This window comes from Carcharhinus amblyrhynchos, chromosome 7 (genome assembly GCF_965287045.1).
Source record: "Carcharhinus amblyrhynchos chromosome 7, sCarAmb.v2.hapA, whole genome shotgun sequence".
NCBI classification, from domain to species: Eukaryota; Metazoa; Chordata; class Chondrichthyes; order Carcharhiniformes; family Carcharhinidae; genus Carcharhinus; species Carcharhinus amblyrhynchos.
In genome coordinates this window covers 65,034,662-65,049,926 of record NC_137330.1, presented here as the reverse complement: position 1 = coordinate 65,049,926, position 15,265 = coordinate 65,034,662, and the positions used below count along the sequence as shown (strand labels likewise).

General features: G+C 39.6%; 2 protein-coding genes across 3 annotated transcripts in view; one reads left to right on the top strand and one right to left on the bottom strand.

Moving 5' to 3' along the window:
* Positions 1–1,910: 1,910 nt before the first annotated feature.
* Positions 1,911–4,664, bottom strand: LOC145345484 (actin-binding Rho-activating protein). The gene has a single exon (XM_080193308.1). The coding sequence runs from the start codon at positions 4,134–4,136 to the stop codon at positions 3,672–3,674; it is 465 nt and encodes a 154-aa protein (XP_080049434.1). The 5' UTR covers positions 4,137–4,664; the 3' UTR covers positions 1,911–3,671.
* A 1,971-nt stretch (positions 4,665–6,635) lies between these two features.
* The window catches only part of trmt11 (tRNA methyltransferase 11), a 64,384-nt gene continuing 55,754 nt past the window's right edge, over positions 6,636–15,265 (top strand). For both annotated transcript variants that reach the window (XM_080193307.1, XM_080193306.1), the window contains exons 1-5: positions 6,636–6,718; positions 9,812–9,877; positions 11,340–11,413; positions 13,623–13,704; positions 13,799–13,891. In XM_080193307.1, coding sequence (XP_080049433.1) covers positions 6,641–6,718; positions 9,812–9,877; positions 11,340–11,413; positions 13,623–13,704; positions 13,799–13,891 — 393 coding nt within the window. In that variant the 5' untranslated portion in view covers positions 6,636–6,640. The remainder of the gene's footprint in view (positions 6,719–9,811; positions 9,878–11,339; positions 11,414–13,622; positions 13,705–13,798; positions 13,892–15,265) is intronic.

Below are 15,265 nucleotides of genomic sequence, written 5' to 3'. Positions count from 1 at the left end.
AAAGTTAGTGAATGGGTCAATGAATGAATGGGTATGCGCATGAGATGTCTAAGTGAATGACGTGGCTTGGGGATTTGGTGGGTGAGTGGGTAGTCAGGTCATGATATTAGTAAGGTGGGACAGTCGCATTGGGGGTAGTTGGGTCTGGGGGATAATCAGGTCAGGAGGGTGGTTGGGTTGAAGGAGTGGTTGTGTCAGGTCAGGGTGATGGTTGGGACATAATCAAGGTGTAGTTACCCAGGAGTTAGACCAGGTTTTAATTTGTCTTAACATTTCATAGAATCCATACAGTGTAGAAGGGGACCATTCAGCCCATCGAGTCTGCACTGACTCTCTATCAGTTTCTTATCCAGGTTCATTCCTATACCCTATCTCTGTAACCCCACATTTACCATGGTTAATCCATCTAATCTATACAACCTGGGACACTAAAGGCAATTTAGCTTGACCAATTCAGCTAATCTGCACATCTTCATTCTTGGGTAACTTCTGGTAAGTACTGCAGAACTATGTGAAATTGCAGTAGTGCAGAAAGCTGAGTTGTAGGGCTGCATGAGGTGACAGAGATAGGGAGGAATGAAGGATTTAGAAACAAGGATAATATTAAAATTTTGGTGTTGCTGGACTGGAAATCAATTTAGGTAGTGTAAGGATTGTGGATGAACTTTGTGTGAGCCTATGGGCAGCAGAACTTTATGGATGCTGGAAGTTAGGAGGCCACCCTGCACAGGAATGGAATATTCAGATAGTACAGGGAAAGTAGCACTTGAACAGTCAACCAGCTTTAAAATAAGACATTGAGGAACCTAGAAACCGAAATACAGTTTTTCACAGTTTATGAGTTGCCAGTTCGGTCACAAGGGTGTTCAGTGATTACATGAAAATATAATTCTATATAATACCAAGTTATAATACTCATTTGGAGAGCCAGTGCAGGCACAATGGGCCGAATGCCCTCCTACATCAAAACGACTGTGATTCTAGTCTGTTGTTACACCCTTGGTTTATGCTTCCATATATTTTTAGATATTGGATAGTACAATCACCTTGTTGAAAGTGAGATGCTCAAACTGCTTGTGGGAATGATCCACACCACTGTACTTGAAATTATCTAAGGTAGATGAGAAATTGGTAAGAATACCTTCTGCTGGTGTGAATCTTGTATAGGAGTTCAAATGTAAAATTTACCATTTTGCTGACCCATGATTGGTAGAATGAGTTTGACCTCGGGTGTATAAGTGCCTATTGGCACCAAACTTAAAAATGTTGACTTTTCTCTGCTACAGTCAGCAAAGTCAAACTTGTCAGGCATTACTCCACATTGGGTTATATCTGAAAAACACTGTTAGTATGGCATCCAAAATGTGCTGTGATAATGAAGAATCAAGAACTTCACATATTTGTATTATTTTGTATTGTGCTGTTTTGCTTTCTTGATTTCAGTAGAGGTTTATAGAAAATTAATTCCTTATTGACCACCTTAGTGCGATTTACAATCTGTTCAAAAAAGTGATCAGCTGTTAGGTTTTGTTCACCCATCGTTCCTGTCAGTACTAATCTACATTGGTTCTTGTTTGAATATTGCCTCAATTTTTAAATTCTCAACCTTATTTTCAAAATAGGGAGCCTTCTCTCTCGCTCTTCCCTCCCCCCAACCCCCACCCCCCCCAATCTCTCTCTCTCTTCCATCCCCCCCCCACACCCAACCACCACCACCCCCATCCCCCCCACACCCAACACCCAACCACCACCACCACCCCACACCCAACCACCCCCCACCACCACCCCACCCCCATCCCCCCCACCCTCACCACCATAACTCCTACAACAGGCACCCCACCAACACCATCCCTAGATCTCTGTCCCTTATCTTATGGACTCCTCTGCATCCTAGAATTTCATTACTCTGCTACTGGCATCTCCACAGTAGTCTGGGCCCTAGGCTTCAGAATTCCCAAACTAAAGTATTTACCAAGCTTTTGTCCTAATATCTGTGGTTCCAGTGCAGATTCTGTTTGATAATGCTCCTATGGAGCACCCTGGGATGCTTCACTACTTTAAAGGTATTAATCAAATGCAAATTGCTTTGGTTATTTTTAATTAGGATAAGTACATACAATATGACATAAACAAAGTCAGGTACTGTTTTGCTGAGCATGTTGTTTGTTTCCAACTGTAATTGTTCTGGCTTTTTCTATTTCAGTTGTGATGGCATCACTGACTAATATTGGTATGCCACCGACTAACTAAATCAGGCATGAGCTGCTGAGATGGTAGTACTGATAATGTAAACTTTAACTTTGAAATGGAAATAATCTAAAGATGGGTTTTGAAGATTTCAAGTGATGGGGCTGTAATTATTTTCTTTGGCAGCTTGTTCCATTGTGAGGTTGTCCTTTATAAGTAATACTGTTGATGCAATATCTAGGAAACAAATGGTCTTTGTTGTTTGTGTGGACGACTACCTTGTTTTGTTATTGCTGCAGAGGTACCGGGCACTGGCGTCTGTTAATTCCTACAGTCCATTCCATATTTTATACAGCATGATCAGTCTGTTTTTCTCCATCATTTTCTGTAGTGATTCCAATTCCAAATCTTCAGTCAAGGATGTGACACTGGTGTGTTCCTCATACTGATTCATACAGCCCTCTTTGTTGACAGTTTCAATGTTACTTATAACTTTTGACATCTAAGGATCCCATACACAACTTGCATAGTCCAGTACTGGATGAACAAGTGTTTGGTAAGCTACAACATTGATATTTTTGATTCCACGCCAAAGCATCTTTCTCAGAAATCCAAGAACCCTGTTTGCTTTGGATGTTATCTGCTGAATGTGTAATTCTTACTGAAGACTGTTCTTATGTTGAACCCCCAGGAAGGACAGTGTATCTACTTGTTGGAGAATTTAATGACAGAACTTAAAGATATCTATTGGTGCTGGTGCACATGACGTAGCGTTTTTGGCATGGAATGCCATCTAATGCCATTCTGCAATTCCAGAAGATCACCTTGTAGTGAATTGATACGATCTTGCATTTTCTCTGATGCATAAATCACTCACTGCAAATATTGCAACTTTTTTAAAATTTGCGACAGTCATTAATATATGTCAAGAAACATAATGGTCTCAACACATTTCCCCGGGGTACCACAACGAAAACATTTCTAGGAGAGATTGATTCATCACATCCTACTCTGTTCATCTTTCTCTGTTGATAAGGAATTGTTGCATCCAATTTAATAATCCTATATCTGTAATCAGTTTTCTAAATAGATTGTTAAAGCTTTTTTTTACACACGAATCTCAAAAATACTTACAGTACGAGAATAACTGCTGTTAAGTTTTGTCAGTTATAACATTAGATCATTGTACTGAAACGTTAGGTGTTTCTCTTCCAGATTTTTTTATTTACCGTTTCAACATCCGCAGTGCTTTGCTTCCATGCCAACTTTTACAGTTGGCAACTTTGCACTTAACAGAATTGCATTAGAGTACCTTGTTTCTCATGCTATAAATGCTGCCCTTTGTTTTAGGACAAAGGCACTCACATTTTGACCTTCTGTTGTTTTTCAGTAAAGGTTCAAAATAATCGTAGCTTCGCTATACTGTTACCACAACGAACTTCACAAATTCCTCCGTCTCATTTCCTACAAACTTGCACCTATCCTCATACCAGCAGGGTGATGAGAGCGCGATCATCCCTTCCTTGCCAAAGCATTTCCCCATCAAAGTGGACCAGACCGTGTTTCCTCGCTCGCAGCAGGATCCCCACCACTTTATTGGAAATTGTCACGTAGGCATCAAACAATCTCCCAAAAGTTACGCAAATGTTTCCATCCGGCCCGGCTTCTCCGCACCTCCTAATAATAGAAAGCAACTCTTCGACTTCTTTCCCCACCAAGGCATGTGCATCTTTGCCCCGCTGCTCGGTCTTAGATCCCTTCTGGGGATGTCCGTATTCTTCTCCCTCTCTCTGCAGCCGCAAAGTCACCGCATGGGAGCCACTGAAAGGATTGCACCTCTGGTACTCCCGGTGGTCATCAGCCCATTCCTGCCACTTGCGTCTCAGTCTGGCTGTTCCGTCCAGTCCCGGCGTCTCTGTCACTTTGTGATTGCCTCCACTTTCTGCCATTTGTTTCCCCCCCCAACGTAATCTTAGGATCCTCTAATCCTGCAAGGTTTTCCCGCCCACGTCTTTCTCCAGAGTAACCCGCAGGCTGGGCGGTCGGATTCGCTATATTTTAGCTACCTGCGTATCTTCTGACTTACATTGGACAGTTACAGCTCCGTGTTACCTTTCCAAACGCCAGACTGCAGTCTTGGACTGAGGGTCACCGGACCAGGGCGGGATCATTATGATTGACAGTTCAATCAGCCAATAGAAGGAGACACTCCTTCAGGGCACCAATGGTGAAGAAGAGGGTGGGGGTGTCTCCTGTCCATTGGACAATGTTGCAATCCGTCAGTTTTCTCTCCCAGTCATTCTGATAAGTGCTCACAATCCCCAATTGTAGAAGGAAGATTCGCTCTTTAGTCCACCCTCTTCTTTTGAGTTAAATTTGCAGCTCAGCTATGCTCAGGGAGTTGGCAAGATTCAGATAGACTTGAAGCAGCGAGTTAAAAGGAAAGATTAGCATTTACATCGCAGGGCCTTGCATGACCTCAGGACGTCCCAAAATGCCAATGAAGTACTTTTAAAGTGTGCTCACTGCTGTGTTTTGGAAATGAGGTCACATGGGGAAACTATTGACCAATGACAAACCCTATTCTTATTTGGAAAAGAATGCCTGACTGAGACAAACAGCCGGATAGATTCAAGTCTAATTTTATTGAGTTCTTTGAAGTCGGAGAGGGTTGATGAGGGATATGAACTTTTAAAAAAACACTTGATAACATACGATGTAACAGATACATAGTGGTTGATTTGATGGTCAGCTATGATCATAATAAATGGCGGAGCAGGCTCAAAAGGCCGAACAGCCTACTCCTCTTTCTAGTTTCTATATGCTATGAAAGGTTGAAACCTGGGCAGCATATTGAATCCTTGGCAGGTAGACATGTTTATGGCAACTGCAAGAAATTCGTAAGAATTAGTTTACTGTTGAGAAGGAGTGTTGAAAACAATTATACACACCTTTTGTAGATACCTCTTTTTCAGGGCAACAATTTCTGATGGAGAGAATTGGTACATGATCTGATTTCTACCCTTTTCTCTGCTTATTTTCAGCTGGTAAATGCTGTATGCTCCATCTGCTTCCTTGGAAACATGAAGCAATTTTAAGGGAATTACTCTCCCTCCCCCCGCCCTGAAACAGCAAGATTTTCTTCAGTTTCTGTATTTCTATACAATAGTTACTATTCACTACACTGAATTTCATTTGTAATCATGTTTTATTTTAATTTCTATTCTGTGAATGTGGAAAGATCTGTGAGTTTTTTGTATAAAAAGGTGTAATGTATAAAAAAGGTATAATATTGAGATGCTGAAGCAAACAATTTTAAATAAAAATGTAAAAAAAACTATAAAAAATTGGTTGACATTCCTTACATCACTTCACTGCCCTTTCCTTGTAACCCTTAATTTCCTCACTGGTCAAAAATCAATCTATCTCAGTGTTAAATATATACAAATACTCTGTCCCCACAGCTTTCCGTGGCAAGGAGTTCCAAAGACTCTCAAACCTCAGAAGAAATTCCCCCTCATCTCAATCTTAAATTTGCATCCCTTTATTTGAGACAATGTCCTCTGGTCCTAGACTCCCCCATGAGGAGAAACATCCTCTCAGCATTTACCCTGTCAAGTCCTTTAAGAATCCTTTGTGTTTAAATGAGATCACCTCTCATTCTTCTAAATTTCAATTTCCTTATTAAATAATCTCTAAATATCGGGGTTCTATACTAGTGAACCTTCTCTTAATTGCTTCCAATGAAATAATATATTTCCTACAATAAGGGAACCAAAACTGCTCACAATACTCCAGATGCAGTCTCACCAGAACTTTGTACCGTCGCAGCAACACTTTCTTATCCAGATATTCCAACCCCTTTGAAATAAAGGCCTATACTTCATTAGCCTTCCGGATACACCTGAGTGCTAGCTTTCCGTGCACATGTACACCCAAGTCCCTTTGTGTTGCAGCTTTCTTTAGTTCTTCTCCATTTAAATAGTATTTTGTTCTCCCTTCCAAAGTGAACAGTTTCACATTTTCCCACATTATACTCCATTTGCCAATTTTTTGCACATTCACTTAAGCTATCAATATCCCTTTGTAAACTGTTTATATCCTTCCCACATATTTTTGTGTTGTCTGCAAATTTGGCTACAGTACGTTCGCTTTCTTCTTCCGAGTTATTAATACACATTGCAAACAGTTGAGTTTCCAGCACAGATCCACAGGTCGCCAACCTGAGAAAGAAATCCCACTCGCTGTTTCATGCCTGTGTACACCAGTAATACTCAATAAATAGAATAACACAATTCAATTTGGAAGTATCCGAAAATAAAAGCCAGGATGCATTGATAAGAAGATAAAATCTGGGCTAGTTTGCTTTCTGAGGTGCAGAATGAGTCAGCGCCGGAACCAATATTCGGGGATGAGGAGGAGGGTGGGGATTGTTTTGCTGACGGACGGGAAGATGGCGCTGTCCAGTGGGAATGTGTCCCGGAGATTTCTGTTGCTTTTGGCTCAAGAAAACCTGGAGTTTCGGCTCCCGGTGAGTCCGAGTCGGACTGAGTTCAGCCCCGCTGATATCAGGAGTGGGATTGTGACTGGAACTGTGACTGAGCTCCACATTAGATCAGGTCCCACATCAATAACAATAGAAACCTCTGGATTTCCAGCACCCGCAGCGTTTGTCTGCTGTTCGCGCGACACCTGCTCAGTGTCCTGGATAAAGGACCAGTCCGTTCAGAAATCTCAGTTTTTATTTTTTGCTGAGGACAATCGGTGCTGTAGATGCCCCAGTCTCGGTGTCTCCTGTAGCAATCAATGACAGGGCGGGTTGTCATGTTGTGATGGGCACCGATGATCCGCAGGGTTTCTTTGTGGCTCCCTTTGAAAGGGTAAAACCTCGAGCCACTCCCTGCAAGGCAGATATCAGGAGTTCTTGCTTTCCTGGCTGGCAGTAATTTGGCATAATGCTGGTGGGGTGAATAAAACCATCTGATCTAGGTCAGTGAAATGATCTTGATCCCTTAAAAACACCGCAGCATGATTTTTAAAAAAGTAATTAACCCCTTGCAGTAGGCATCGCTCCACCCAATGACAGTCAGACTTCAAAATATCCAGCTGTTTGGATTCATGTCAGCGCAGTTGCACATTACATTTTTATCAACAATCTAGCTGAACGCATAGGGAAAACTGTCCACTGGATGACATGAAGATATGGCAGGTTTTCAGAACTGTAGGTGTAAAAGATGTACATAATATATTTGGGTTGGGGAATCTTCAAGCATTTGTGCTCCATTCACAGTGGAACAACATTTTAGGCATCCTACTTCATGCTGCTACTATGCAGTGGTATTTTCTAGTAACAGGATGCAGCCTTCATTCTAACAAGCCAAGCTGTCCACCACACAATTCCATATTATTTGAGGGACGTTTGATGCTAGTGCAATGCCACGTAGACCATACGACTCAAAAATTGGCTGAACAAAACAGCCAGCAAACAAACAATGTATTACAGATTGGAGTCAACCAGTTTGCACTTGCAAAACTCAAATAAAGTGTCTACTGTAGATGTGCCTTTGTGATTGTTCAGTAACTCCTACTTAATCTTAAATGTACTTATAGGTGCTTGAAAAACCAATTTAAGATAAGTTTCTAATGTGGCTCATTTGCACTTATTAGAGGTGACATATGTTCACATTCAGGGAACCATTCTCTGCAAAGAAAAGAAATATGCTCAAGCTTTGTACCATTTTTGAATTACGCCATATACAACCTATAGTTCCCATTGCTTTCTCCTCGACAGTTTCTTGACTAGAATGGATGACCAATCAGAATTGCCTGGCCAACCAGTCAGCAGCACTTTTGTAGTGTAAATTGCTGTTTGAGTTTTGGCATTCTTGCATTTATCTTGAGTGGAAATCATAAAGCATTGACAACATATTTCTCTTTTTAGCAACATATAAGTGCTGTACCATAAAGTGACTACAGTTTTGTAAATTTGCTCCTTTATCATTGTCCCATTGTTTGGTAGTTCATAGAGTACACTGAATAGAATAATTCCTCTATGCTCCTTAATTCTAGTCAAATTGCCTCCTCAGCTGTATCGTTCCTTTCCAGAGCTCAAATACTTTGATCAATACCTCCATGTCACTCTCCTATTTTCCCCTATCTTTCTTGCCAGGAATATTAAGATTCTAATCCCGCCCTTTGTACTACCTTGTGAAATGTCCAGCCCCATGTGCCTGAATATCATGAGGGTTGAGAATCAGCCTTGAGTACATGTCACCCTCGAATCAAAGGATAGCCTACAATGGCAAATTGTGCCTGCAGCTCACTGACCTTATTTATTACACTCCATGTACTTACTTACATGCATATCAAACCCTTTCCCCCAATCTGATCCTTTCTTACTATTTCTGGATTATCACTTCACTCTGTGCTACTTGCCTCTCCAAACCTTGCACCTTGTTTCTCCAAGCTTTTCATCTTAAGCCCATCACCTTGCCAAATTAGTTTAAACCCTCCCTTCCCTCGCCCAGTGTTAGTTAATTAATACGAGTGATGATTTGTCAGATTCTGTAACATTTTGATAACATTTAAAAAATTTTTCCTTACTAGCCCATAAATAATGCGTGATTTTTGTAACACTGTAAACTTTGCTGATGGTGCCATCCTATGCAGGAATAAATGTTTTGATAGTTTAGAGCACTGTTGTTTCTCCTTTTTATATCTGCAGCCCCAGAAAATGGGTTGCTTATTTCACAATGTAACTCCCAAACTCGTGATCACTACTAGAAAGCTAAAGACAGCAGGCTTGTGGAAACATCATCATAAGGTTCTCCTCCAAGTTACTCTGACTTGGAATGATATTGCCATTCCCTCATTGCTGGGTCAAAATCCTGGAACAATTGCCCTAATAATATCTTCACCACTCAGACTGCAGCGGTTCGAGAAGGCAGTTTACCACCAGCTATTTGAAGGCCATTAAGATGGGCAAAACTCTGGCTGTGCCAGCAATAGCCACATCCTGTGAATTAATTCGCAAAAAACTCTTCAGTGTGTGTGCATGTTATCTAGCATAAGATCTGCCCTGGCAGTTCAAAATGAATAGCGTTTTCTGCTGATATGTTCTAGTCCAATGAAAGGAAAGCTGTTAGTTTTCAAGTTGAAGGTCAACACTAATGAATTATCCAACTGGTTCTACTAATTCAACCAGTATACCACTGAGTGATTCTTCTAAACATGAGACAACATCACTGTCTCACTTGTAGTTCAAAGTTATTGATGTAAAAATCTGAAGTGTCATCATTTTAATGCTTCTTGACTGCTGGTTGCTAATTCATTAGACTATCCTTCCTTGCCCAGAGTAATTCTCAAGACTATCATCACAGGTATGAAGAATTTTAGAAATCTTATTTAATATATTTTTATTCCTTAGTACTTTTCAGTCGCTATTATTAAGCAAATCTAAAGTGTTCCAAACAAAAGATAAAAGATTGCAGCCCAGATCAGAATGTTCTGTGGTGTGATCAAGGAAGTGCATAATGTGCCTTGTTTCAAAAGAATTTTTAATTCAGCTACTTTTCAGAATTTATGTATCTGTTGTGCCAACCAATTTTTTTTATTGCTTTTGCAGGAGCTTAAATCCCTATTTTCTCTTTGTGGTGGACAATTAAAATGTGAAGAAAACTTTGATGAAAAGGTAGGATGCAGTTTGTACCATGAAATAATAACATAATCACACTATGCTACATCTGTAGAATTATGGATTTGTTTATAACTGTTATGTTTAATCTGAAGTAATGTTACATTTCGATTCTGTGCTTTGTGCATTGTTGTTTTCAATATTATGTAGACTGATTTGTTTGTGGGATTTTCAGTTTATGAGCTACGTACACTCGTGACGATTGGCTGTGCAAGTATCTGTTTCTACATCAATAGCCAGAAAAGCCTTTTGAAGAAACATTTCAAAGTACATTAGTGAATGCGCACCAAAATTTTAAGTAATTTTTAATGGTTGTTAATGACCACCATTTTCCACAATTAGCCCATATTATTCTACACTTTGCATTCCAGGCTAAATTGCCAGCCTAATTCTTCTATCCTTGTGGCTTCATTCGTGTTCTTCCAAGTACATTTTCACTCCCTCTGCCATCATAAAAAATTATTGATTCCGCCCAGCTGTGAACTGAGAAACTGAATTTAAGTCAGCAGGCTAACTACTGCAAATGTTCAAAACTTGAAATAAAAGGCGAAGTAATATTAATTGAGGTTTTTAAAATCCTATGACCTTTGGTGTCTATTTTTTCCACATTGCTCTGTGAGACTCCTTGGGACATTATTCTGTGTTAAAGATTGCCATATGAATAATGTTGTTCTTACAAAAGCTGAAATGACCAGTATCAAATTTTGTGCTACAACAGGACAAATAATGGAAAAAATATAGAAATCACAAACCCTCGCCTACTTAGTCTTTGTGCATTTAGAAGTGAACAGTGCTGGGTGTCCCAAGTGTCCCCAGGGATCTGCAATTCCTATGTTTGAGTGGTGGCTCTTGGATATCCAGGGACTGCAAGGTCTGTTAAAGGAAAAATGTTACAAAAAGGGATGGGCTGTATCTGGCTGTGTAGCAATTGCTGTAAATTCTTTGGACTTATTTCATGAACCACGAGCAGTTTGTGATGATATTTGATTTTAGAGGTGTCACACATCATCTCCTGCTGTATAGGATTTGTGTGTTTAATGAGACTTTTCCATCTATTTGTCTGAGTTGGAATCTTACTGTAAAAAGGCTCACAACACCTGATTAAAGTGTAGAAACTTGATGTCTGTGTCTGTGGAATTGTGAATGTGTCTGGAATTTTATTGCCAGCTCTGATTCTTGATGCAGTTTTCACTCACTTTTTCTGGTAGATGTGTAAAGCTGTATGTTATGAAATGTTTGAAACTTCAAAGCACATGTTTATTGGAGGCCGATGAACATAAAGGTTCAGCTTCTCATAATGTTAAGTAAATTCTGAAAATTTCCGAGATATTAAGTTCCACTTAAGCCAGTGTTAAGATTTTGATTCACATTCATTTACATATTTTGAAAAACTTCTTCAACGCAACATTGCTGATTTTCCAAGGAGATTTATTGTACAAGTATATTTTTTTCTTTTCAGTCCCCATTCTGGATCCTACACATTCCTTCTGAGCAGATGGCAAAAGGAATCATGAAGCGGACAGTGTGTGCAAAGTAGGTGCTTCACGTAATTGTAATTGATACACACGAGTTGGATAATAATATTCATGTCTCTAATTATTTATATGTTGCACCATTTCCTGTGCTAATGGTGCCAGCTCCTGACATGTAGGGAATCCAAGAAGGAACTGGGACAGCAATTAATTTGGGGATGCCCCTTGAAGATGTGGTTACTCCTGATCATCCTGTACCGTACTTTATTGAAAGGTGCGGGGAGTACATTGAATCTACACATTTGGATGTTATATAGATTTTCATAGAATCCCTACAGGGCAGATAGAGGCCATTCGGTCCATCGAGTCCGCACCAACAACAATCTCACCCTGGCCCTATCCCCGTAACCCCATGTATTCACCCTGCTATTCCTCTTAACCTTCACAGGACACTAAAGTACAATTTAGTATAGCCCATAGATCTTTGGACTGTGGGAGGAAGCCGGAGCACCAGAGGAAACCCACGTTTTGTTGAAAATGGGTTGTGTAGTACTCTGCATGATATTCCTGTGTAAGGCGCAAGGTTCAAACATGGTCTTAGTGGAATATCAAAGTGGTCGCTATTATCAAAAATATGGCACCAGCATTAAGAAAAACAGGCACTTGCAGAAACTCTTTGTTTATCGCAATGTCTAAGCCTAAATGGCAACTTCAGTTACTTTGTTTTACTGAAATAAACAGTGAAAAATAGTTTTTGCTTATCTCCATTCCCCCTTACATTCTTTTAACTTCTCCAAAAATCCATTAACTGCCTTCTATTCCTCACATTATTCACATTAGAGTAACTGCTCTATAATTACCAGATTTTTTCATTTCTGTACAAAAGCGTGACATCTGCTTCTCTACTGCGTTGTATAGAGATATATTTGTATTCTATCCATCTCGCATTGGAAAGCTTCCTACTAATATGTTAACTTGTTTTCTAAATTTTCTTCCCATTTGATTCAGGTCAGATCCTTTTATATCTCACTGAACTCCACTCTATCAGCCCAGCACCTTATCTTAAACTCATTGGCCTGGATTTTCACAAATGGAAAATGGTGGATGACTCCGGATCCAGAAGGCCCGTTTCCATATCCAGCAGAAACCATTTTTGCCCGGGAGGGGGAGTGATGATGGGACATGACTCCCAAATGTGGGAAATCCAAACACAGCAGGGCTATTTGAACTCAGTGCTGAGTTCAAACAGACCCCATTTCTGCTGGAGCAAAGGCCTTAATCAGCATTGAGTGTGTTATGAATTTATTTTTAGAGTCAACAGATAATGTCCGCAGAACAGTCAAGTTATTGAATTCCACTGCTGTTTAAAAATTGAAAATAAAACTGCCTGCCTATGTCTGAGAATTGAAGCAGTTTCAAAAGCTATTTATTATCATAATCTAAAAGGCAATCATGATAGGATTGTTACTGCTTACCTTTTCTACAATCTATTGTCAGCACAAATAGTTCATTAAAGAATTAGCTGTTTTGATGTAGGGTTACAAATACAAATATTTGTTTTTATAAGACATTAATTATTTGAAGATGTTTGAATATATTGAATGGGCTTTCATGAATGTGAATTCTATTTATACAGTGAAATCTGTAAAATATAGTTAGAACTTGATTTTATTTCATGTCAGCATGGCTTCTGAGGTTAGCCCAAACCTAGGCAAATTGTATGAAGCATGTAAGGGCAAAGGGTTTTGGTTGGGCTATTCTTGAATTAGCACTGAGTTGGAGTAGGGGCTAAGAGGGATCATGGGATGGGCAAAGGCTAAAACACTGTAAATTTCTTTGTTAAAGAATCCTTCATCACTGCCACTATAATGTTCATGCCTCCTATTTTCCAGGGTATCATTTATTCACTTAAGTATCCATTGGCCCTATGTTTTCTGCAAAGGCAGATTTGAGTTGTTTCCCCTTCCTGCAGAAGCCCTGGAATTTTCAGGGTATTATAAAGGGGCATTGATCCAGGTAAATTGATTGCAACACACTTTCAGTGATCTTTATGCCTGGAACATGAGTGTTGTCTGGGTGGGATTGTCAGGAAAATTGGCCCATTTATCTTTAAAGGAAAACATGTTTAAAGCATCATGGCTTACAACAGACTAATGGAAGAATTGCAGTACAAGTATTTCTCCTGGTAAGGCACCTTGGCCATCACATGGCAACAGCATCCCTGTTTGAAGTAGTTGTTTTAGACACAACAACCATGCTTTACTTTGCAGATCAATATTTGAATTGTGGGGTCAAGGAAGAACACATGAAGAGCTTTATAACTCACTGAAAAATTACCCTGCAGACAGAATGGTGTGTATGCACAGGAACTATCTATATTGTCTTGAACATGTAGCTAAAACTTTTGGCTTGAGTTAAATTAACCATATTTATTTCCCTACTTTAGATCCCATTTCTTCAGAGTGGTTCAACATATCAGATAAATGTTTATGCATTCAATAAAACATTGACACATAAAGAGAGGATTCAGAAGATTGATGTATGTATGATATTCTTTTATTTTACTGTCTTTGGCATATCTTATGGTTGCTTTCATACTATCATTGATTAATCTAGAGTTCTGACATTATGATTGGAATTTTGATTGGACAAAGAGCTTCCTTGATTCCTCAGTTGGCAACTAAGTGTGCCACTAAACTACAAACAATAGGAAGGTGCTGGGTTTTCTTTCCTGTTTTCAATGATTTAAGTGGTCACAAAGGGAGCACTAAAGTTGGTCTCATCACATCTAGGCCAGGGTGCGAAAAGTAAGCCAAGGTGACTCCTGTGGAAAATTTGGACTGGGATCAGGATGCATTCTGATGTTCTTCACAGTAGCTGAGCTGTTCAGAGGCCTTGTGGTGCAGTGGTTGCATTCCTACCACTGGACCAGAAGCTGTAGGTTCAAGTCCAGTGTCAGGACTTGTTGACCATGAAAGGAGAGTTCGTAATGCATTTCAATTACCTGATAATCAGTTCAGGAATCCTTCCACCACGTTCCCCCATTATTTCCCGAATGGAAAAAAAGTGTGGATGTGAAGATACGCTAAACAAAGCTGAGCTGTTGACATTCACAAATTGTTGGAATGATGAAGACCAGAGAAAGGAACCAGAGAGAGGTATCAGATGAGAGCTGCATTGCTGGAGCAGGGATCCTTATCTTTAAGAGAGACAGGGGGACATTTATGAACTAGTCAAAGTAATTTGCCTAAGACTTACTTTATTTAAAGTAGACACTTATGTTTAAGCTTGATATTTGTGTCAAAATATTTAAAACTCTTTTAGAATCCTTTTTTGTCAGAGTTTGTTTTTGTTATTCATGTTTTCATTTGTTATTCTAACCAAAAATGTCAGTCAATAATTTCTTAAAGCTGAATTTACACTTTTAATTCAGTCAGTACTTTGTTCCTAATTTTACAGTCTGCTTTCTTTTCACTCAAGCTGAAAGCGAGAAAGCATTTTAGCAAACTGCTAAACTTTTTCCAGCAAACTACTTATGCCTAGATTTCCCTCATGTATTAATACTTTCATGTGCAATCATACCAGTGCAGGGTGCCACTTGCAAAGATAGATGGCAAATCTGAAATTTACATTGCTCATGCTTATGTACCTCCTTGTTGCTATCATCTTCCTGATTGGCCCATCACACAAAAAATGAGAAAAAAAATAATATTCATAAATATGTTTATAGTTTTATAACCAAACAAGTTCATGGCTGTCGCATGAGTGGACTCAATATTCTTGCGCTCCATCATCAGTGAGTTCACTGTGGCCACTGTACTTACAATCTAAGGAGATGCTTCAGAAACTCACTGTGGTCATTTCAATAGTGGCTTCCTTCCCAGTCATCTATTCCACCAAAAATGCAGGGGAA